This window comes from Gekko japonicus, unplaced genomic scaffold (genome assembly GCF_001447785.1).
Source record: "Gekko japonicus isolate JY-2015 unplaced genomic scaffold, Gekko_japonicus_V1.1 scaffold3274, whole genome shotgun sequence".
Taxonomy (NCBI): domain Eukaryota; kingdom Metazoa; phylum Chordata; class Lepidosauria; order Squamata; family Gekkonidae; genus Gekko; species Gekko japonicus.
The window spans coordinates 115,963-140,499 of record NW_015164761.1 but is presented as its reverse complement, the minus strand read 5'-3'; the positions used below and the strand labels follow the sequence as shown (position 1 = coordinate 140,499).

Here is a 24,537-nt window from a genome sequence, read left to right as displayed (position 1 = left end):
GTTGCCCAGAGGGCCTATGAAGGCCCCAGGGGCCTGAAGACCTGGCAAAATAGGAGGAATCATAATGAACATGTGGCTTCTGGGCCCATGGTTCAGTACAGTGTCTGTTCTTAGGAATGGCTGCTTTTCATTTCATCTTTTTCTCTGAACATCCAGTTAGCAGAACCGTTCTATATAACTTGAAAGTTTGTATCCTGCATTTTGAATGTTGATCCCAGTGGTAGGGAATCACGGCCAGAACTTTGTGGCGACGAACTGTCTTTAAGCTTCAGAATTCCCCAGATACCCCACAGAGCTTTCACCCTAACCTGTTTTAACTGACTACCCTCCTCAGTGCTATTGGAAGGGAGATGCTCACATATTCCCTACTCTCAACATTTATGTTCCTGCCAATTGAATGCAGTCGAAACACTGGAACACGTGTTATTATGTGGTCCATTTTATAAGGACATCCATTCCACTTATCTTACCCCATTCTATCCAAGTGCCCAGGAAGATCTGAAAAATTCTATACATCCCCCCCCTCCTTGCTCCAACGACACCACCTCTAAAGTGACCAAATTCTGTGCTGAGAGACTTTCCATAAGAATGTAGATATTCTAAATAACCTTGATGTATAATTAATTACAGCACAAGGTTAGGCATTTTAATCTCTGTGTATTAATTTTATATTTATATGTAAAAACTGTGCTTTTTTGTCGACGAATCTACTGATTGTAAGAAATGTTTGATTGATTGAATGTTGATCAGTCTCCTTAAAGGCCATGACTGCACTGTCTGAGTTTTCTATACTGCCCAGTGCAAAGTAACTGTTTCAAAAGGCTTTGGTTATAGTGGCAGTACTGTATGCCCTGCCATGCTGTTGACCCTGGTTTAGTCATCGGATTGCAAGAGGTTGCAAAGATTGAGCTTCACAGTTCAGTAAAGAGAGCAGGAAATAAGCCAACCACATAGCGAGCGGAAATGAGTCAGAGCCATTTCTCAAGCAGCTTGAACATCTTTGGAGAACAGATGGCAGTGCTGTACACAGCAAGTGGCCCAAGTGGCAGAAAGAAGAGTCCTGGCACGCCTGCCTCTTCTGAAGGTCTTGCGTGTACAACAGTGTCAGGTATGGACTAGAGCAGGGGTGGCCAAACTGTGGCTTGGGAGCCACTTGTGGCTCTTTCACACATATGGTGCGACTCCCGGCAGGGTGGCTGGGGAAGTGGAGGGGAGGCATGTCTCCCCAATCGGTCTTCCCTTCACCAGCCAGTGTTCCCCTCCCTGGATAGGCTTGAGGTGGTGGTGGGGAGCAGAGAAAGAAAGCAACTTTAACTTTAAATGCATTCTCAAAGGCCCCCCACCACCAGCCAGCTTGGAGAAGGCATCTGTCTCTTTAAATCCCTTCTCCAAGCCGAGCTGGCTGGCATCCGGGCGTGGGGTCTTGGAGAACACATTTAAAGTTGCTTTCTTTCTACATCTCTCTCTCTTTCTCTCTCAGACAAATAAATACAATTAGCAAACAAATAAATATCACTGGACAAATAAATATCATTATCAATATCTATTTTTACCATTTGTTTTTATTTTTGGCAGTCTTAATGTTAATAAAAAGCAAATTTCCATATTTTCCAGTAAAAATGTGTGTGTAACATTTGTTCATGTTTTGCGGTTCTCAAACATCTGACATTTATTCTATGTGGCTCTTACGTTAAGCAAGTTTGACCACCCCTGGACTAGAGCATAGCAAAAGGGTAAGAGCTGGACAAATGGCAGTGAAGGCAAGGTCAAGCAAGGGGGGATGCTTCAGTAGCATTTGAAAGAAGGACTGGAAGGAGAAAAGGGAAGTGTCTTGACAACGAGGAGGTAGGGTTAGGGTTCTAATGGCACAAGGCACAAAAAGGGAAGCTTGGAGCTGATCAAGCGGGATGGAATTGGGGCAGAGCAGAGAGGGCAAAAATACTTAGATGACCCCCGGTCCTGAAGGGATATCGAGATCTCGGGTTATCATCTGCCCTGTGAAAGACTGTGTTCTGCTTTTTTCAGGTACTGAGAGACCCAACTTGATCCATACCAACACAGAAGGACTGGCTTCACAGAGTGAATCTAGAAACCTGTGTCAGGAAAAATATAAAGCCATGTTCCAAGCCAAGGGCCCAGCCAGTACAGCCTCCACTCATGTATGTATTGAAATCAGGATTGCAAATTGAATGTGTTGCTGCTGTATCTGGGGAGAGGGTCAGGGGAGAAAGTGGCAGTATTTAAAAAGAAAATCTCTAGCTGAGTTCACACATGCCTCGTCTCAGCCAAGAAGTCCATGTGAAGGAGAAATTCATGCGAAGGAGCTGTGGATGTCACACAGTGCCCTCAAAAATCCTGCAAATTCTAGCATCTTTTGTGGAATTTATGTAAAGTTAAGCGTGATTCACTTTCTGTAGATGTGTCTTGAGTTTTAAAAGAATTCTGCCTTCAGAAGTGTTCTGAGAACTTGTAGCCGTTCTGAGGCCAAAGACTGTTACCTCGTTGATCCAGGGAGGAAGTCAGAAATCAAAGCTAAATATAAAAGGTTAGAACATCAAGCAGCAATAATAAAAGTATTGCAATCCTGCCTAGTCCCCCATTTCTGTCTGCTCACCATTATTAATTAAGGCAAAACATTGCATAGGCTTTACAGTTTACATTGCAGCTTTCATTCCTCTTCTCCCCACCTTCTTTCCATTATTTTAGGAGGCAAAAAGTGACTCGGGGACATCCAGTGTGCAGAGATCCAAGGTAGTCAACTTTACTTTCTGGTATTAACATTTTTTTCTGGAAAGGGTCAGGAAAATAAAGACACTATTAGGTGTGTCTTGGCACCTGGCATTAGTCAGGTTTCTAACTGGCTCATTGGGCTTTGCTGAGCCAGTTAAGGAAAGAACAAGCTCCAGTTTATTGTGGCACAATAAGAAGTGTACCATAAAATACAATAAGATATCCTGTTAAGAGGGAAACGGGGAATTCCTGAGACTGACACAAGAACCAAAGGAGTTGCGCAGAATGAATGAGAGAGGAACTTTGTTTCCAGTCAGCGAATGACTGAAGATGTCATTTGTCCTTCAGAAAAAAAGAGTTGAGCACAGTGGAGAGAGGAGCAGTGCCTTGCCCACAGAGGAAGCAAAAGGCCCCCTGTCTCCACTTGTATTCCACTCGACGTGGTTCTGTATGGCTGTGGTGGCCGTGCATTTCTGGCTTCCTGGCTTTCCAGGGTACTTTGTATTAGCCTTGTATCTCAGCCTTGTGTTGCTTTTTGCCCCACCAGTAACTTCCGGCATTCTCAGGTCTCTCTCCGGCTTTGCACAGAGCTTACAGCACATTCACAAGCGTCCACAGGTGGCCCACCACTGCCGTGTATCTATGCCTGGATGCTGAAGGAGGTCACTCTGGACATAGGCTGCCCCAACCAGTTATGCATTTAAGACTGTGATTCAGAGATCTGTCTCTTAAAGCAGGACAGCCTGTCACTGTAGAGGTGGGGAAATGCAGGCAGCCACTCACCCACTGCCTGTATTCAACAGGCCCCTTCCCTTGTACAACACAAGCACACCTCCTGGGGAGTGGATTGCGAGGATTTTTAACAAAAAATGTCGCCCAAACTGGGAAGCAGTGGGAGAGAAGACGCTGGGAGAAGACCCTGTGGCCAACCCAGAGCCTGGCCACCCAGAGCCTTCTCTGCTAGCACCTGGCTGGAGCCATGCCTCCAAGGACCCCTGGCAAATGAGAAGGGAACAGGAAGGCTGGGAGCAGGCACTGCGTGGGCCATAGCCCAATGCACCATCCCCGTGGTGCAGATACTTAACTCCACCAGCAGCCTGTGGTGTAAACAGAAGACAGGCTGTCCAAGTCACCTCTGTTCTGTCCCCATTATAAAGAGCAGCATAATACATGCAACAAACAGATAATACATACCGTGCATAGTAGCAGCATAGACTACAGTCCTGTTCCCTTTATAAAGCTGCCTTCCTGAACTATTCCATTATACTGTAGCCCTGTTACCTTTATAAAAATGCCTTCCTGACTAATTCTGTTCTACAGAGTTTGTAGAATGACAGAAATACAGGGGCCTCCTCAGAGAGACAGATAGGAAGCTCCAAAGCCACGATGGGCTTCCTGTGTAGTAACCATCATGTGTGTGCTAAAGTGCTGTCAGGTCACTTCTGACTTACGGCAACCCCATGAATTAATGACCTCCAAAATGCCTGATCGTTAACAGCGTTGCTGGTGATCACCAGTACCAAGTAACCCAGTACTCCAACTCAAAAGTTTATTGCATATAGCCATTGGCCATCAGAATATAAAATATAAAACATAAAAACAGTATAGAAATTGGCAGTACAATGTAAAGAATAAAATATGTAAACAAAGTAGAAGTATTAAGATCAGGTTTCTTAAATAACATATTCTAAAAATACAAAAATAAAATCTCTGATTTTCCTTGCAGCATGGGCATAGAGTGTCATTCTACAGGAAATGGTGGGATTGACATCTGAAAGCAAAAAGGTTACTATATCGGTGCCTAATTGTAAAGTTGTTAGAATTGGGTTAAGCAATTTAATTCTAGGACCAGTATACAGAGGACATTCCAAAATGTAGTGTGATAGATCCTCAACCGAAATCCCGCACAAACAGATATGTTGGTCATAAGGGGTTTTGAGATATCGTCCTTTTAGCCGCTCAGATGGCAGGGTCTGAAAGCGAAGAGCAGTAAATGCCCTTTGTATGCTGTGAGTTGAGATAAGAGCCAGATAGGAGGCTCTGGTCTGTTTTAAATGCTGGATACTGTGGGGCAAATTTCTGTTGACTGATTAAGGATTTGACAATTAGAGTATCTTCATTGTAAACCCAATCCCGCAGGTGTGAGTTGTTGGCTGACGGGAGTAATAAATTGTCCGGGATTGTGTATTTAGCAATGATGTTGGATAGCGTGCTAAGGCGGGCTTGGTCGTTAATTTGCAGGATATGGAAGCTAGAGTTGTTAAAGGAACTTGTATCAACTAGCTGATGTTTCTTCCAGAGTTTTAGAATTATAACGTGTACACAGGCCCTTATTGAGGGTAAGCCAAGCTCGGCTCGCATCATGGCTGCTGGTGTCCCCTTTGGGAGCGCCAGGATGCGTCTCATAAAATTATTTTGGATTGTTTCCAGCCTGTTAAGGACTTGGTCTTGCCATCCCCATACTTCAACGCCATAGAGTATTTGAGGGATGACCTTGCTAGTGTGTAAAGCTGGACTGCTGGGTCTATGAGGTGGCCATCCTTGTTATGGAAGAATCCCATTATTGCACCTATGGTCTTAAGAGCTGTTGTTTTTGTTAAAGCTATGTGGGCCTTCCAGTTCAAGGATTCATGGAAAGCAATGCCCAAATATTTGTAGGTTTTACATTGGTCAATTGGGGTGCCATGTATGCACCATGGAAAATGTTTTGGCCTTTTACAGAAGATGATCACTTTTATTTTGGTGTAATTTATTTTCAAATTTTCTTCTAAGCAGTAGTCCCCCAAGCCCTTCAGCAACTTCCTCAGACCCACTCTGGTTAGAGAAATCAGGACCATGTCATCTGCATATAATAGTAGAAAAATCTTCTGACTGTTAAGTCAGGGTGAAACAAATTTCCAGTCAGACCATCTTTTTACGATGTCATTGATAAATAAATTGAAGAGTAAGGGAGCTAACATGCATCCCGGCTGTACTCCTCTTACCATAGGGATTTCTCTAGTCAGGGAACCAGAGGTGCCCACTCTGATCTTTGCTTGCATGCAGAATCAACGCTAAGAGGCCCTTCTCTCTATCTGACCTCCCAAGTTTTCCTCATAAGCGGTTTCTGTCTATGGAATCAAAGGCTGTGGCTAAATCTACAAATACCACAGAGGGCTTTCCCTTTGGCTGGACTTTTCATGGCCGAATGGGCCAGTGGGTGAAGTGTGAGGCAGTGGTCTGTTGTGCTTTGGCCTCTGCGAAAGCCTGCTTGGTGAGGATGTAGAATGAGGTTGTCTGTAGCTCATTCCTCTAACTTCCTTAGTAAATATTTTCTGTATAGTTTTGATGCTGTGTCGAGTTTTGATGCTCTTTTATGGATAGGGACCACTATGCTGGTTTTCCACCCAGCAGGCAATAGGCCAGAGTTATTTATTTGGGTAAATAGTTTAGCAAAGATTGGGGCCCGCCAGTTGGGGAAGGCCTTTATCATGTCTGTGGGAATTGAATCTTCCCCAGGGGATTTACCTGAGGCTAAGGAAGAAATTAAGTTTTCAGCCACGGTTACCACTAGCCAATCTGGTAGCATTTGCAGATTGTAATTGAAGGCCCATTTCGTCTCTGTGGACCTAGTCTGAGAGGTAGGGGATTGATAAATAGCAGAAAAGTGGCTGAGCCAAGAGTTTCCAGAGATTTGGGCGTCTGTTTGGGAGGGTGATCTTCCAAGCCCAAGTGAGACTAGCTCCCAAAAGCGGGTTTATTTTTTCCCCCATGCTGCCTGTGCCAGTTCTTCCCATAATTGCTTGGTGTGGGCCTGTTTTTTAGTTTTAAATAGATTTTTGTATTGAGTTTTGATCCTTATAGTGTCAGGTGTATTTCATTTGTTAGGCTAGCTTCTTTTTAAAATCCCTACATTCCTGATCAAACCACACATTGTTGGGGTGGGTATGTTGTTTGGGTGGTCTATAATTAATCAACAGGGATTTAAGGGTAAGAATTCTGTCTTCGTAGTAGTGGATTGAATTGGACTCTTGACTGTAGAAGAGACTGGCGACTGTCCTTCTGTTCCCTCAAGAGCTTGTGCAGTGGTGTTATGCAAATGTTCAGTCTACCTACGTCTCCTGTAACCAGGTGATAGATCTTCGGTAGGATCAGGTGTCAGGATTAATCCCCACATTATTTTAAAATTGGGGTATTGGGCCGATAGGTGATCAAGGATGGTTACAAACTGGTCCCAAATTTTCTCCTTGTCTTGCATTTTTTTGCGATTGGGGGGCAAATGTACATTGACACACAAGGGTTTAATAATAATAATAATAATAATAATTGCTGGCCCTTTTCCAATAATGGCTGTATGTAGTGAGGGCAGATGCTATTGATAACTTGAATTTCAGCTTTTAAATCTACATTAAAAAGTGCTGCAGCGCCTCCACTCCCTCGACCTTTGTGGTGGAACTTAACTGCAGCACACAGCATACCACACAGTGTAGCATCCAGACAAAAATAAAAGAACATGAAAGACACTGCAGACTTGGCCAGCCTGAAAAATCAGCAGTGTCTGAACATAGCCTAACTCAAACAGGACACAGTATTTCATTCCAAGAAACTGAAATGCTGGACAACACATCCAATTACCATGTCAGATTACACAGGGAAGCCATTGAAATTCATAAACACAATTTCAACAAAAAAGAAGAGAGTTTAAAAATAAATAGGGCATGTTTTCCTATCCTGAAAAACACAAAATGCTCTACATCTTACAACAGCACTACAGATAAGATTAGAATTTCAACTGCCAATCCATATGCAAAAGAACATCCTCAGGAAAGCTCCTCCATTAGCATGTCACAGCCTGGGAAACTCCTACAAGATAATGACTCAGCCCTACCCCACCTCCCTGAGTAGATATAAATTACCTGCCTACCATTTTTCTTCTCACATTGATACAGAGAATACTCCCATCTTTCTGTGTTATACCTCTGAGGATGCCAGTCACAGCTGCTGGCGAAATGTCAGGTACTACAATGCCAAGACCACGGCCATACGACCTGGAAAATCTACAACAGCTAATGAACTCCGGCCGTGAAAGCCTTCAACAACATATTAAACATATAGTCCTCAGTCTGTGTCAGGATGCCTTCTCATGTTCTTGACCAGCACATGAAGCAATTTATGTACAAAAGCTCGCAATGCCCAGCCATTTCATGTTTTCCCTGGGTCTTAGGCTCAGAGCACCGAGCATGAGATTTCTGTAATGAATGCCAATAAATCAAAAGTAGGTTTGCAGGTTACAGATACACACCTGAACAGCATACTCAAGATTGCTACAGCACAATAATTCTGCAATAATTCAGAGCAGGAAATGTCAGCTATCAGAGACTGTCAAATAGACAGAATATTGCAGGATTGCTAGTGTTTTAAGCATATTTTATTTAAAGTTTTAAAAATCTTTGTGTTTGTGTGTGTCCTTTATAATGTTTATATCTCGGCTACCTGGCATTACATTTTATGACACACATGGCCCGGCCCGACAAAGTCTCATTTATGTCAGATCCAGCCCTCATAACAAATGAATTTGACACTCCTGATTTAGATCATACAACTAAAGCCACCAGAACCATCTCTTTCCTGTAGTCCAGCCTGAAACCAGAAACCAAAGGGGTCTAGCATAGGTAAGGTGTCCAGGAAGATCTGAAGTTGGTTTGCTACTGTAACAGGCAGCTTCTGCCCTGCACAAGGGGTTATCTTTCCTGAGAGAGGGACACTCCAAAACAACCTTTGAACCTCCACAAGCAGTGCCCTCATGAAGCCAGGCCTGGCTTAAACAGTGGCTTTTGCTGGTAGACTCAGAGAATCTCATTTTTGATTTAAACATAGCCAATGTGAAGACCAGAGGTCTAGTTGCACTGTCAAGCATCCTCCATGACAGCACACACACACCCCGCACTCCTCTCTGCTGATTCTATAAGGATTGGAATGGACAAATCTCTGCTCCTGCATCAGGCATTTTCTGCTGACCAAATGGCCAGACTTTTGTCTGTCAATTGTACAGGCAGGCAGAAACAAAGAGCCACTGGGATGTGTCTTTGTCATGAATAGAGTATGTTGTATGTTTCCTGCCCCCAAATCCTGTCACATAAATCCAGTATTTCAGGAAATCTCCTGAATAATCTTCTCATTCCTACCTAAAATATCTACATTCTTTATACCTATGCCAGACCCATCAACGTAAACATTACACGTCCATCTTTGTTGAATGGTCATCCATTCAGGCTCATCCTGCCACACATTAAGAAACCTCAACTGTATTGTCTGGCACCTGGGAAACGCCAGATCACGCTATTGTTCCATAATGGGAATCCCATCAATCCATTGTGAAACTAGCCACCTCACTTCAGCATACCCTTAGGATACGTTTTGGGGTATAAATATACCAAGTCCTGCACATGCCCAGTGGGTTGGGCTGGGTGTGCACAAACTCAGGTCCCCCGTGGTCTCACTGGTCGGGTCCACCCACCTCCTCCCTACAACCTCTGGACCTCATCTCCTCTACAGGATAAGTATAGTATTACCCCAATCTTCCCACCCCTCTATCTGTCAGCTAACTCCTTTTTGTTTCTTGTATGCTTGCAGTCCTTGATTTGAGTGTAAATATCTAAATTATTATTCTCCCCTAATAAAACCCATTTCTCTTCTCCATTTGGACTGGTTATTGACTCAACCAGGGGTCTAAAAGGAACTATCTCTGTAAACACTGATAGCAGATTCTCACTTTACCCCAGCTTCTTGCTATTTCTCTCTTTGCAGCTAAGTTCCCCAATCAAGCCAAAGGCAAGAAATTATTTAATAAAGCTGGTGGGGTAACAGTACCTCTCTCTCTTTCAGTCACTGTTCCCAGAAAAGGCAGATTAGAAGCCAGGTGTTAATTGGCCACATTGTTTTCCTGTAGTAGTGTTTTTTAAAGTAATGAGTGGATACCCATTTTTTTGCCTGGTGGAAGGTACCCTGAGACGCAATAAGTCCTTTTGCAGGTTTTATTGAGAAAACTGATTTAGTTGCTGTGCAGTTGAACTTTTTGACAGAACTAAGGAATAATACAAAGTGGGAAACTACGAGACCTTTGGTCCAACCCTCATTCATACGTCATGATTACATAGTGCATAGACAGGTTAATACAGTGCAATTAGGACGGTGTGAATGTTATCACTTGAGTCTCTCTGCAAGGCCATGAGAATGAGAAACGGCGAAAGTTCCCTCTGGCCTTTGTGGAGTATGCTTCCTTTCACAGAAGTACAAGTGCAGCTAATCTAAGGTTCACACAGACATGTCTCAATCGTCCCCTCTCCCAGGAATGTCAGAGGGGGACCTTGCAGACAGATTGATTCAATGCCAGCAGGTGCTAGACGGGAGCTTGGGAACTACAAGCGGGGAGGGAGAACAGCTAGCGAAGCAATAACAGAGCATAGCTATGTACATCAGAGAACCATAGTCACAAGTATGATGGCCCGATGACCCGGCAAGGGTCCGATTCTGACACCACATGATGTTACTTCTATCTGAACTGTTACATTCAGATTGGAATGTATTAGTGAGATTTCGTCAGCAAAACAATTTTCAGTTTCATCAAAACTTATCACCCGTTCCTGAGAAATCCGAGGCTCAGATTTTGGAGTCAGGAAGTACTAAAGTAACTTCAACAATTGAGTAGGTTGCAAACTATGGTAACAGAGAAGTAAAGCACATTGCCACTGTCACCCCTGACTCATTGGTCTTCCAGTTTAATTATATTCTTTCAGATTTTGGTGAAGTTTTCCACCAGTACTGCTCTAGGTGTTGTCTGACCCCCTTCAGATCGCCTGGCTTCATAATAAAGGAACTGAATTCTACCTTGAGGGCCGGAGACTAATGAGGGGCAAAATAGTCAATAGCTTCCAGGAGCTTAACATTCTAATCTCCCGTTGCAGTTTCAACAGGGCATCTTTTTAGAATCCTACCCCCCCCCCAGCATTCTGGAATCCAGTCTATGGATGGGACACCCCACCCCACCCCAATTTACCCTTGTCTTGAGCAGGAAGTGGCCCAGCTAAAATCAGACTTCCCCTCAGTGGCTCAGTTCAAAAGGTTAAGTCTAAAGTGTAAATTTCTTCATGTGTTGGGCCCATCGTGACTTGAGAGAGACCCTTGGGAGACAAAGAGGCTACAGAACCCTGGCTAGCGCTGGCAAGCAGCACTCAGCATGTATGTTGAAGTCATATTGATATTCTGGTTTGAATGAGCAATATGACAGGGAAAGTCTATAAATTGACGAGAAAGAATTGAGGACTCAGTTACTGGTTATCCTCATTTGGCTAGAGAGCCATCTCACATTGCTGAAGTTTTTACACCTTCAGGGAATCATCATATTTAAAGTGGACCAGCTAAATTGGTAAGATCTCAGCCCAGCAGAAAGGAGCCTTAAAACTTGGATGGTCAGAGCAAAACAAGGGAGGCGAGGCTTGTGGACAACAAACTTCAGAGGTTCTGCTCCTGTTTCCTGTTCAAGGGAGCAGTGGGAGCCAATGCTCTCGCCTAATATTGGCCTCTGAGTCACCTCTACTATGTTCTCTGTGTCCTCTATAATATTCCACCTGTGCCATTTCTTACCAGAATTCTCAGTAAGGTCAGGCTGTGCAGGGCCAAAGTCACCCTGGTGGCCTCCCACCAGCTGCATAGGCTGCATAAGTTCTCAGACCTTGTCTGATCGGCCATTCTTCCACCTTCTCACTACTTCCATTCCCTGCTTTGCCCTACTTCTCTATCAAGGCACTGAACTAAGATCACTAGAACAATGGGGATATCCCAATGCTTTCGTCAATACCATCTTAGCATCTTACAAGGATTCCATAGGTGGCATACAGAAAACATTTTGGAAGGCATTAATTTGTTTACAGGCATAGACACAAACACATCACTTGCATTCCTACGATCAGGGCGGGTCCAAGATCTTCATCCAAACACTTTAAAATGGTAGTGTTCAATTCTGCTTACTCTTCCAAGGACACAAAAACTTTCTCTTCCCATCCATTTCTTAAGAAGAGCTTCTCGGTTACATCTGCCACCGATTCATAGGCATCATCATGGGGTCTCCACAAGGTCCATCACCACTCGTTACAACCTGTCCGCTAAATCCGTCTTCCTACCATCCATTACATCAGCCAGGTGGGTCTTGAATCTTTATACCTTATCTATTTGAAGATAACTTTGTTCCTTTCTACAAGGTCAAATGATTATAAGGACACACTTGAACAAGGTAGAGGTTTTTCACATTGCCTGATGCTTTCTAATTGAAGTTGTCTGGGTTTGAGCCTGGGGCCTCCTGCATGCAAACCCAGCACTCTGCCACTCGGCCGCTCAGCCTGGTTAACTGGCAATGCCACCCAAGTTTCTTCTTCTTTTTTTTATAAACAATTTTTTTAGGTTTCAAAACAAAAAACGAGTGTTACAAATTCTCCATGTGTCAATCATCTATGTCACCATAACAACATTATTATTTTTTAAACATTTTGCCCTTGTCAGTAAAATTATCATTATTTAGCTATAAGCTAGCCTTAGGCAGTAAGATTAATCTAAGCAATCCAATGTACTTTCTTCTACATATCAACATAACTACATATCCTACTACAATATGTTGTTAACTGGAGTAATGTTCATAATCACTTTTTAAACATGTTTCTTTACCTTTTGTACTTCTTTTGCCATGGTTATACTGCATCATCATTACTTATTCAGTGTGCTTAACCTACTCAGGAGGAGCATACAACAACAAGAATAAACTACTTTACTTTTTCTGCTATACTATCTTAAGTAATTTCCCTTTTAAAACCATGTCATAAAACTTTTCTTAATGGGTCACAGCTATACTTTATATATAAGGTTGTTTAAATTAATATAATGTTTTATTTCAGTTAAACCTTTTAGAATCAAATTTATTATATGGTATTCAAATTCTCATTTTTATAATTTTTCTATAAGATTCAGCTATGCCTCATATTAGTCATTTACACAAGTCAAGACCCTCTGTGCCATTCTATTTGTGCTGTTTCATTCTTTTCTTTTTCTTCTGAAATTTCTTTTCCACCAGAGTCATAATCCTGTGTTTTTCTTCTTTGCATAAAAGCCAAATTGTCAATTTTCTTTCCCATCCACAATCCTTTATATGGATACTTGATAAATCCTGACCTGAATATCTTCTTGTCTTCTTTTTTGCTGGAATAGTTGGTCTGTATCCCAAAGTTAAATGTGTTGTCAAGTTTTCCATAGACCTATTAACCTATTCCACATAGTTTCTTCTCCTCTTGTCTTTTATTGTAAAGCATAATCCATGTAGTAATTCATCTTGCTTGAGATCTTCCTCTTTAACAAACATCTGTTGATGTTGTAATTCCTCTCATTTTCAATTTCTGAGTAGTCTGTCCCTTGTTGTAGAGTCTATCAAATATTTATTTTATTGCTTGTTCAACTGCGTCTTGAATAATCTTCTGTAGTTGCACTCCAAAGCTTTGCACACTGACTGGAATGTCTACCTTGTCAGGTTCCTTGCACACATTTTGAAAGGCAATTTCCAAGCTGCAACTAAGCTTAAATCTATTCCGCAACGTTAGTCTCTATGATTGTAATTCCTACAAATCTCCTAGAAGTGGCCGTGCTTTCAAAACAATTTCAGAGGTCTTATCCAGCAAAATTAGTCTCTATGATTGTAATTTTTGTAAATCTCACGAGGATAAACGCACTTACAAATCAGTCCCAGTAGCCATCTTTAAGTCCAAAAATCTTTCACGGTAATCCAAAACAATATGCAGACTCTTATTATATTCAAGAGACAGTCTTTCCAAAACACAAAACACAGCCTCACACTGGTGTTGAGATCACTCTCTGTTTAAACTATTCATCACAGTTCATTCACTGCAAACCTTTTAACTCCCATAAAGTAGAAACAAGAGGGATTGATTCAACAGCATCAAAGATGTTTCTTCAGTAAAGATGAGGTTAAAGAAAAATATTGAAGTAGTAAAAGTATTTAACCAACCGTGCCTGAGTCTTTTTGCCCCTGGAGCTGTTTGGTAGATTTTGTGATCCTGGTTTTATCACAGCCGCTTTTCAAAAGGAGACGCAGGGGGGATGATTCCCTCTCCCCGTTTCCTTCACCTTTTGGGCAAATCAAAGGGGCTTCTCACAGAATAAGTTGTTAAGTTGATCGCTGTTGCATTTCCATGTATTAACAGCATAAAGGTTGTCGTCACCATTGTTTATGGTGAGGTTCGTACACTCTTAGATCGTTCGATGGCTCCTGTGCGCTTGCGGCTCCCCGCAAGCGCTCTCTTCTTGGTTTCTGCCATGGAGCAATAAGGGGTCTACATGGATGACGATGCATCCACGAGCCCCCGAATCAAGCTGCCCCCCCAGCACCTCCCTCCAGGAGAGTGCTTGGGAGGCCAGTGAATCTGGCCCTCCTGCTAGAAACCGGGAGGTTCAGGGGTTTCTTCGGTAGCTCCGGAGAGAACCCGCTGAAGATGGCGTGCCACAGACCAGAAGCCGCCATCCAAGTTTCTTGTAAAAGCTTTGCTAACCAGCATGTTTGGTTAACTGATAACCTGGATTATTAGCAACTTTACTTTAGAAAGTACTTTACAATTCTTCTTAACTTAATTGACTTTTGTTGCTGACTTTAAATTCACTTTTTGGATAAATTGCTGTATAACTTTGTTTCTAGTTGGTCATATTCCTGTATCTTGTTTTTGTGAAATTTAAGTTTCCTGGAATCTTTGATAGAAACAACAGCAACACGGCTTCACCTACAGTTATTCGGAGTTCCATTATTTCCCCCTTTGGATTTTTTCCATACAAACCATCCTGGGACAGGCTGCATTTTTGTATTGTGATGTGTTGTTGACTTTGCACTGCTTACAAATGCCTTGTTGTTTATATGTTGTTCTTGCCATTCCATATATTATGTCACTTGGTTCCAACCATTAGGAGAAAGGCAGAACTAATTGTTCAAATGAATTGTGCGCGTTGTAATGCTTTCAACCCTTTGTTTATCACTTAGTCATTCAGCTTGAAATCCCAGGTGAAGGAGACATGCAGCGCCTGCCAGAAGACAGTCTACCCCATGGAGCGTCTAGTGGCTGATAAATTTGTTTTCCATACCACCTGCTTTTGCTGCAAGCACTGCCATGCCAAGCTCAGGTGAGAGGGTCAGGAGAAGCAAAGTTTTGTGGTCTGAGAGAAGGGGATGGGGAGGGATGCTAGGTAGCAGAAGGTCCCAGGTTCAAACCCCAGCATCTCCAGTTAAAGGATCTGGCAGTAGGTGATATGAAAGACCGCTGCCAGTCTGAGTAGACTATACTGACTTTGATGGACCATGGGTCTGATTCAGTATAAGGAAGCTTCATGTGTACCTGTGTGTAGTTTGGCATTTGTTTCACACTCTTCCCCACCAATTTGGTTTCATATCTAGCTTCACTCACCTCTTCTCAGCAACCAAACTAGGAACCGGGCCCAATTTGAGTGTTAGCCCAGTGGCCTAGGTGAGAATCCTAGGTTTTTGGGGTTTTTTAATGAAGTCTGCACTACTCTATCATGCATGGGGTCTGACCAAGATGTGGCACTGAGCCAGAAGACCAGCTTCCTTTTGACAGTGGCAGCTTTGTATAGAGTTTAGCCAGTAACCAGAAAAGGGAGGGGTTATTTTTGAGTGAGTTAATTATCTAGCTTCTTTATTTACAGACTACCTTTCAACTGAGAGTCCCCAGGGTGGTTTACAGTACAATAAAATCAATAATAGTCCACTCAGAAACAAATAAAAATTAAATTAAGTACAGTGAAAAAATTATAAATTAATAAAATACAGTGTTCCAACAGTACCACGCCCCTCACCACTCCATTTCTTACTGACCTAGCTCAAAGGCCCTTTGGAAAAGGCAGGTCGTTGAGCCTGTCTGAAAGGCCCTCAGGGAAGCAGAGTTGTTCTCAACTGCAGTGGGAGGAGTTCCGAGATTTCCTTCCTGGATTTCCACCAGCTGAGCTTCTGCTCAAGGACGGTTGCCAGAAGGCAGCCACCTTGGCCAGTCTTGGGTTGGCTGGAGTGGGTGGAAGTGGCCCTTCAGGTACTCTGGGCTGAAGCTGTAAATAACTTTGAAGGTCAAAAACAGCGCTCATTGATAATTGGCATCTTCTAATTAGTGAGCCCCTCCTTACTAATCCCTCTATCTGTTAAGGATACCTGTTTAATGGGCAGGTGGCAGGCCTCACTTCGTCAAGTATCCTATTCATGTCTTCAGGCAGAGTTCACTGAAAAGTATCCATGTGCAGGGATGGGCACGAGCTGGCTGAAGAACTAAAGTTTGTCACAAATTTTGGCTGGTTTGTGAAGCAATGTTTGCGAATTGAAGAACCACCATGAATTTACACACATTTTGATGCAGTTCTTGCTGGTTAATAAAGACTAGAAAGCAGGGGTTTAAAACCCTGCTTTCTGCACTTTATAAAAAACAGTTGCTCAGCTGTTTGGTTTAAATGGCTGGGAGCCATTTAAATCACTGCTTTCTGCTCCACTGTGAAAAACTGCAGGGAGCATAAAGCAGGGGTTTAAATGGCTCCGAGACTGGGGCTGGCTGCCCAAGAAAACCCCTTTAAACAACTGAGCTATGGGAGCAGTTTGCTCTGCACAGCTCAACTGTTTAAAGGGGCTTTCTTGGCCATTGGTGGCTACCCAAGAAACTCCCTTTAAACGGCAGATCTGCACGGAGAAACTGCTCTGCGTGACTCAGCTGCTTTGTCACAGGGAGGGACGAGGGAGGCTGTCCATAGGCTGCCACCACTCCTCTGTTAGGGTCCCCTCAGGAGACCACCTGACTCCCTTGTTTCCCTTCCTTTCCAGCACGTTTCACCCTCTGAGGCAGGAGGACCCAGGCAGAGTAACAAATAGCTTTATTAAAGAGGTCTAGTGACAACTGTAATTCAAGCAATGTATAAGATACTGTGGGTGCCTGGGAAATGCCCCAGGAAAAGCTCTATGGCACAGTCTTTTTTATGATGGGGGGCCGCACACCAGCTTCTTCTTCAGACACCGGGGCCAGGTCTCTATACTCCACATGGATAGATTTGAGCTCCCCTTGGGCTAGACACGCTCGTTCTGGCAGGGCTGGTGGAACCTCCCCCCATTCTTGCTTCCACTCATGGTCATTGCACTTAGGGTTGGGAAAATGAAGCATGCCCGCACTCCACTGCATGTAGGGATTATGGTCTCGCAGCCATGGGTTCCCCAGGACCATGGAAAACCTGGCCATGGGGTTGATTACAAAGGCTTGCTGCTCCCAGTGGGGCCCCGTCCCCATGAGCACTGGTACCATCTGGTATTTACACGCCTCCTTCATTGGGGGACCATCCATCTGAGTGAACAGCAAGGGCTCAGAAAGGGTTTGTACTGGTACTCCCAACCCAGTCACTATTGCAGGGTTTATTAAGTCTCTAGCACACCCTGAGTCAATTAATACCCTCACTCTCACTTGGGTGCCCATTTCACAGTTCAGCACCGTTACAGTCACAAAGAACAAGGGAGGGGGTAGTGTTCACCGATTTTGGCACCTGATGCTTTCGGCCCTGCCAGGTTGTGCCCTTCACAGCAGGTCCCAGCCTTTTCCCTGTGGCTGAGAGGCATCATCTCCGTCCGATGAAGCTCCGTCAGGACTACCCCCTGTGTTGAGTTGGAGAGCCCTCGCTTGGGATGTGCTCCTCCAGGTTTTGGCTGCGCTTTGGAGCTTTGGCGCTCCCCACCCTTCTCCTCTCACGGGGTGAGGTCGGTAGGGCAGTTAGCAGCATAGTGGCCAGGCTCTCCGCATCTCAGACACAACCCATTTCATCCGTCGGTCTTGCATGGTCTCTCTGGCTTTATTGTGTTGCCCTTTCGGTTCCCCCACCAGGGTCCTAGGGGTTGTCTTTGGCTGGTACATCTTGATCAAGGCAGCATTGGCTTCTCTGATCCATCTGCTGAGGGTTAAGGGGTTCCCTTTCCCCCTTCTCCAGGATGGCATGGTTCAGGCCCGCACAGTAAAGCTCGATGAGGACTTCTTACAGCCACCCCGTACCTTTGCTGCATACATCTTGAACTCATCCGCGAACTCATACATCAAGCGGTTTCCTTGGCACAGAGCCCGCAGCTTGATTCGGGCCTTCTTCAGTTCAAGGGGTTCTTCGTATTGTCTCTGAAGGGTCCACAGAAATGTGTGTATGTCACAGAGCTCGGGGCCTCTGGTGTGGAGGCCCACGAACCAACCCGCCACCCGCTCTCTCAGGGGCAAACCGATGTAATCCACCCGGTGCTCGTCTGAGGTGAGCGTGGGTCCCCAGTCTCATAGGAACTTGTGCACCTGCAGCAAGAAGAAAGCGAGCTTCTCAGGGTTGCCATCAAATGTGGCGTCCAGTAATTCTTGGGGCCACTCGGGTCCTGGCAGCAGGGTGACTGGAGCTGGGGATCCTGGAGGACCCACTGGAGGCACCTGTCCAGGTGGCACCTGTACTGGGGGCACCTGCATGGGGGGGTACCTGGGCAGGGGGTGCCAGCTGCTGTTGCCGCCCGTGGTCCAGGCATCCCCTCCCATCTGGGACCCAACCCCGCAGCTTGTGTTGGACGGTTGTGGCCACTGTGTGAGACAGGATGCTGAACTAGGTGGACTATTGGTCTGATCCAACAGGGCTCTTCTTAACTAAATTTCCTGAAGGAATAAAATATCAAAGGAAGCTAGAAATGCTTTAGTGTCCTTACAATGAGCTATTGTAAGCCATCTGGCTATATTCCACCTTAAGATATGTAGCCCATGAGCCCCACTCAGTCATTTCCTTAGTACAGTGCAATATGATATAGCCAGATTGGTAGTATTCCCTGCATTGATTATGGCTTTTGTTTTAAGAGGGATAAGAATCTTCTCTCCTAATGGACTAGGTCTCAGGTTAGGTAGAGGTTAATTCTCATTTTTGTCAGAAGGCTTATGTATGGTAGCTGCAGCTAAAGCTGACTTTCTTTGATTGATTGGCAGATTATGTTCCAGACTAATTTGTGATAGTGTATGCTGTAGCTTCTGAAACTGAGTGATTATATTGCCTTGTTCCTCATAAGGGAGGTAGCAAAATGATTGAAGAAGGTCCTCATCCACTAGATTCGGCTGAGTATCCTTCAAGAGGGATGGTAAAGGAGAAAAAGTTTTAACTTCATTTATTAGATTAAATACATCACGAGTTATTTTATATGCGCAATCCAGTTGATCAGCAACATCTTCCTTGGTTGGTGAAAATTCAGTCAAGGGTCAGTCATTAGTAAAAAAATTCCAGTCTTTCGGGAGGCATTAAACTTATTTTCTTTGCTACCTTCTGATTAATCCCCCCCCAAGGGACAAGTGGAATTACAATTGGATTAATTCTGTGGGAGCATCTCATAGGAGCTAAACGAGTTTTGATTAGCCAGAATTTGAGAGAGAATACTAGAGGTATAGAAAGAAAGAGTCAAGCAAATTTCCCTATGGGAACTTGGTATTTTTCCAAGATGTTTTAAGTCAACTTTTTTTGGGTGATAGTTTACCAGATATATACCATTTTTTATGCCAAGATATCACTCTCTCTCTCTAAAGAGAAAAATAAAGAAATCATACATGTGCCAGAGACCATAATGGAGAAAGAAAAGGGCAAAGAGTTAAGAATGTCTGTGTAGCCAGAAGGTCTAAAGTACCTAACTGATCGTATTTCCCCCTCTTCATTTCCAAAGAATAGAATTTATTTCATGAAACCAGGTTCTCACTAGAAATAGGATCTAAAATAGGCTTTGCCTGCATACAGGATTCACTTTGTCCACCTTGTCCCTCAGTAACATCATTTTCTGGCCGTTCATCCTGTAAAATATGAAATCTATTTGAGGTTTCAACTCCAAAAGTAAAAAAAAAGTACCTATTTGCTTTGTTTTGGAGTAGGTGTCAGAACCAACAGGTAACAACGAAGTACACACATTCAGGAACGGTTATACTTTTATTGCCAAGCTACAGAAGCAGTAACATAGGCACTGTTAAGAATGGCGGAGACCCATAGAGCCTAATAGGATATAGGGTATTCGTATGCACCCTCCCCCCCGGCATGGGCCAATTAGGTCCCCTCCCGCGCGCGGGATAACTTAGGAAACCGCTAGGTGACTAAAGCTGGGAATTAGGAGTCTCTCACGGTAAAGAGGAGACCCAGAATGAACTCCCCAACCCCCATGGCAGCACAGCTGACAGTAGGGGAATTAATAGAATTGAAAGGACAACCCCTCTTCCTACCCACTCTAAATACCTATTGTACCAAACATGATCAGTAAAATAAATGTTAAAGATTAATTATTTAAACAGTTAAAATTGTAGTTTTAAAATAACAAAAGCAGCAGATACTAAAAATAGATGAACTGTATTTTAAAAATTAGGAGGCTTAAAAATAAACTTCAAAACCTTGCACTAGAACAGTGGGCAGGTGAGAATGCAGTAAATTTTGATAGCAATCTTTAGCAGGTCTACTCAGAAGTAAGCCCTTTTCATTCAATAGCATTTATTCCCAGGAAAGTGTTTTTAGGATTACAGCCTTTAAAACAACCAGCTGCTGGGAGAGCTGGCAGACTGACAGGGAGGAAAACCGAATCAAAACTTAATTACTACCCTGGTAAAAATTAATTGCTGACAGAGACACTGATAGATTGTGAATTATAATTGGTAACCGAATATGCAACTTCAAACTGGCTGCCTAAACATTTTTACTAAAAACCCAGGCTTCCTTCAAATTAGCAAATAAAAAAGTAAAGTTGAATAATATAAAAATTAGATAAAACAAGAAGAGGGACCCACGGTACTCACAGGGGGGAGTATTCCCCCCGGCTCCTGGCCTGCGGAGGCAGGAGGACCTCAGGGATGAGGAAGCGGCCAAGGGTAAGCTTCCCCTCCCCTGACTCCAGTGGCGAGGCCTGAGCAGCTTCCAGCCGCCGGGGCCACCAATCTCTTTCCTTCCCCAGCTCTGCCGCTGATCTCCTCCTGACTCCAGCAGCGAGGCCACCAATCTCCTCCACCCCGGCCCCGGCCTCTCCACCGGGCCCACTGATCCCCCCCCAGCTCTGGCGGCGAGACCTGAGCGGCTTCCAGCTGCCGGCCCGCCACAGAGTTTCCAGAGCATTCTCTGCACATGCGCAGGGAACGCTCTTTTACCTTTTGGGGGGATTTAAATATCCCCCGTTTATTTTTTCAACTTTTTGGATTTTTCTGCACACCTGGTGATTGCACCAAATGTGCAGGATAATCTCTTTGCCCCCCAAGTGCCCCCGATGTGCGGATTTAGATATCCACATGGAGGGGGCAACTTGGCTATTAGTATATAGATTAGATAAAATAATTAGATAATTAAATAGAATAATCAATAATAAATAGAACAAGTAAAAATTACATAATTTTAAATGAATACATTATTTGAAGACAAATGTGCCCTCTTGTGATGACATAAATACAGCCATGGGGAAGAGATGTACTAATTTAGTTTTGTATTTTCTGTCACATGAAATCATATTTAGAAGGCCAAGTGTGAGGAAGATGTGGCTTCCCCCCCCCCTTCCTCTCTGACTGCTCCTGCAATAGAAGCAACCAAAAATCCTCCTAGTTTCAGCTCAACCTTCTGTCAAACATGATCCCCTCAGGTCCCACTCCCTGGCCCCCTCATATGCACCTAAAAAATCTTCGGATACCAGTTAAAACAAAATATGACGAACTCCTGTTGGGGGGGGGAACACACACAATTTTATTGGGAAAAACAAGCAGGCAAAAAGATGTGAGAATCCAGGGGGAAGAGGAAGGCTAGAGAAGAAGAAAAAGAAGAGATTGGATTGGATTGATACCCCGCCCTTCACTATCTAAAGGTGTCTCAGAGCGGCTTACAAACTCCTTTCCCTCCCCCTTCCCACAACGGACACCCTGTGAGGTGGGTGGGGCCGAGAGAGCTCTGACAGAAACTGCTCTTTTTCAAGGACAGCTCTTGTCAGAACTACGGCTTGCCCAAGGTCATCCAGCCAGGTTCAAGTGGAGGAGGAGTGGGGAATAAAACCCGGTTCTCCCAGATTAGAGTCCGCGCACTTAACCACGACACCAAACTAGAGAAGGAAACCATGGGAAGGAATGGAATATGAACACTACAAAACAAAATTAAACCTTAGTGTGGCTAACTATAATGATCCCTAGTACATTGCATATACATTAGTCCAATGGACATGATGCGTTCAACCAAATACAAGTGGATGGATCCCCCTCAGAAAAACCTTTAGTGTGCTCCAAGAGAAATGTACATGGGAGTTTCTGGATTCTGAGATTTTGAAAGGAATGAGCAGTGTTCCTACCCCTCCTACCCCTCCATGAAACTATTGATGGGCATCTGGCTCTTCCCTCCTTAGGGAGAAATAGCCAGTTTTTAGGGATCAGAGATGGAGAGGAAGGTGGGTATGTTTTCACACCTTCCCGAACAGCTTTGCAGTTTCCCAAAGAAAGAGCTTCCTTCTCTATTGCTCCAGTGTACTGTCTCAAATGAGGAAAAATATGTCCAGAAAGTGAGAAGCATTTCTGAGAAGTGTATTCAGTGAAGGAAATGTCTGCACGTGAGAAAAATGTTCAAAATATTACAGTGTGTATAAGGGTACTATAATCATAACAAATAATACTGAAAGAATGATGAGAATTCTCATTTGATAGTGAGACAGTTCAGTGTTAAATTGATGTATGTTTACCTTTACAGCAGGGATGGATTGTGGAAGCCTGTATTATTCTCCCATGAAATTAATGCTTTTTATTGGGCTTTTGGGGGGGGGGTTCAAAACATTTATTAGGACATTTCAGCGTTACTTTTCTCCCCAAAAGGATCCAAACAAATTTCCAGAATTCAAAAGAAGTAATTTAAACAAATAAACCATAGAAAACGAAGGCATCCTGGAGGGGACTAAGAGGACTAAGTGATTCAGGCATCAGGCCCTGTCGCTTGTGCCTCCAGCCGTGCAAGCAGAGGAGAAAACAACCTCCGCCCAAATGGCTGAGTTTGCCGCAACAGCATGGAACCCTAACCCTCACAAGGACGCTTAGATGGGCTGTTCCAGGTAGATAATTTGAGGCTGAGCCCGTGGCACCATAAAACTTCTGTTTTAGGGCTTTTCTGCTTTTCCAGGAGTCGTCCTTCCTGGAGTAAGACTGCATTGCATCCATCCTTTCCTAGCCAGCCCTAACATGTGCCTCTTCCTCCTTTCCAGCCTGGGCAGTTACGCAGCTCTTCATGGAGAATTCTACTGCAAACCACACTTTCAACAGCTCTTCAAGAGTAAAGGCAACTATGACGAGGGCTTTGGGCGCAAGCAGCACAAGCAGCTCTGGTTGCAGAAAGAGGTGCAAACTGGGACTGAGACAGCATGACCCGCCAGCTCCTCTTCCCCTATTGTGAGGGCCTTGGCCTGGCGCTGAACTGAGCTGATGGGAAAACAGTTGAGGTGGTGAAGGCTGCTGTGAGCAGGAAAGGCTCAGCGTGGTGGACTCCGGTGGGTTGTCTGACTTGGGTTGTAGGCCGTGGTTGTCCTGGACAGCTGCTCTCTGGGTAGATCCAAAAAGCCCCCCCCCCCCAATGGTTGGGTGATAGTGGAGAAAGTGAAGAATTTGTGCAAATCATGCAAGAACAGGCACGGGGTGAGGCTGTTAGCACTGGTGATATCCATGCCATATATGTGGAATTTATCTCTGGCACTACCCCTTGGCCAGAACTCCCCGTCCACTACTCACGTCATGGCACATACATCTCCCTTCACTGTTAGAACCCACTCTGGCAACCCATCCATACAAGCTTACCACAAACCTGCTGACGCAGCTGGATTTGGGGAGTTGACAAGTTACTCTGTCTCTTGCCTTTGAATGTTAGTACAAATAGAACTTCTGGAAGGTTTTAGGTGAATAGCACCTTGCCAGAACCCTCCATCTAAAAAAAGTTTGCAGTCCTATTAGTTTTAGAGGCTGTGACTGGTCACTTTCCATTCTGATTGTCTTGGATCCAGGAGCCTTGCTTCCAGAAAGATATTTTACAGTAGGATAGGGAACACTGTCCAGGATGTAACTGGAAGGCATGTGAAATAGCTAACTTGCTGAAGTTCAGCATGTCCGCCTGGGAATTCTGTAAATACCATTAAGAATTCCATGGTTAAATGGCATTCTGACCTTGGTTAAAAACATGTGCTTTCACTTTTCTCCCTTGGTAAACAGACCTAGAGAAAGGGATATGTGTGTGATAGTATAACAACATCTGGAATCTTCCCCTCCACATCATGTGCAAAAGTGATGGTAAATTGGGCCAGGAAATGTGATTCTAAACTTTGCATTCTCATTTACATCAGCTCAGCTCTGCTTAAATATTCAGCCTTAAACCCTGGGGAAACACTTGCTGGCTCTTTTATATTTGCCTTTTTGACTGGTTTGTGATAAGCATGAATGTGTGTTATGGCTAGAGCCTCATGGTTTGCTCTTTTTTAAATATTATTTTTGTAATACAGGTTTTTTGAACGTTTCTTGCTACATGTTGTCTTATTAAAAGGTTTGAGAATAGGGGGCAAGTTTGTAGTTAGTTAACAGATTTTCCCATACATCATGAGATACTGGCATAAACATAGCATGAGAGAACAAACAATCAGATTTGTTAATAAATTCTAATTTTACATGTCATTTTAGGACTGAAGAAACTTTGAGTTAAGAAGTTTATGAATCCGCTTGTGTACCAACA

General features: G+C 43.9%; 1 protein-coding gene across 3 annotated transcripts; it reads left to right on the top strand.

The window, feature by feature from the left end:
* The first annotated feature begins 1,008 nt into the window (after positions 1-1,008).
* LIMD2 (LIM domain containing 2) lies at positions 1,009-24,537 on the top strand. 3 transcript variants are annotated; one of them, XM_015409695.1, is made up of 6 exons: positions 1,009-1,108; positions 2,026-2,159; positions 2,707-2,751; positions 14,795-14,934; positions 23,030-23,162; positions 24,486-24,537. In XM_015409695.1, exons 1-6 carry the CDS (start codon positions 1,012-1,014, stop codon positions 24,489-24,491), a joined length of 555 nt encoding a protein of 184 aa, XP_015265181.1. In that variant the 5' UTR covers positions 1,009-1,011; the 3' UTR covers positions 24,492-24,537. The 3 variants fall into 3 exon arrangements, with proteins under 3 accessions (XP_015265181.1, XP_015265179.1, XP_015265182.1); XM_015409693.1 differs by lacking the exon at positions 24,486-24,537 and having other exon boundaries at positions 23,030-24,464; XM_015409696.1 differs by lacking the exons at positions 2,707-2,751; positions 24,486-24,537 and having other exon boundaries at positions 23,030-24,465.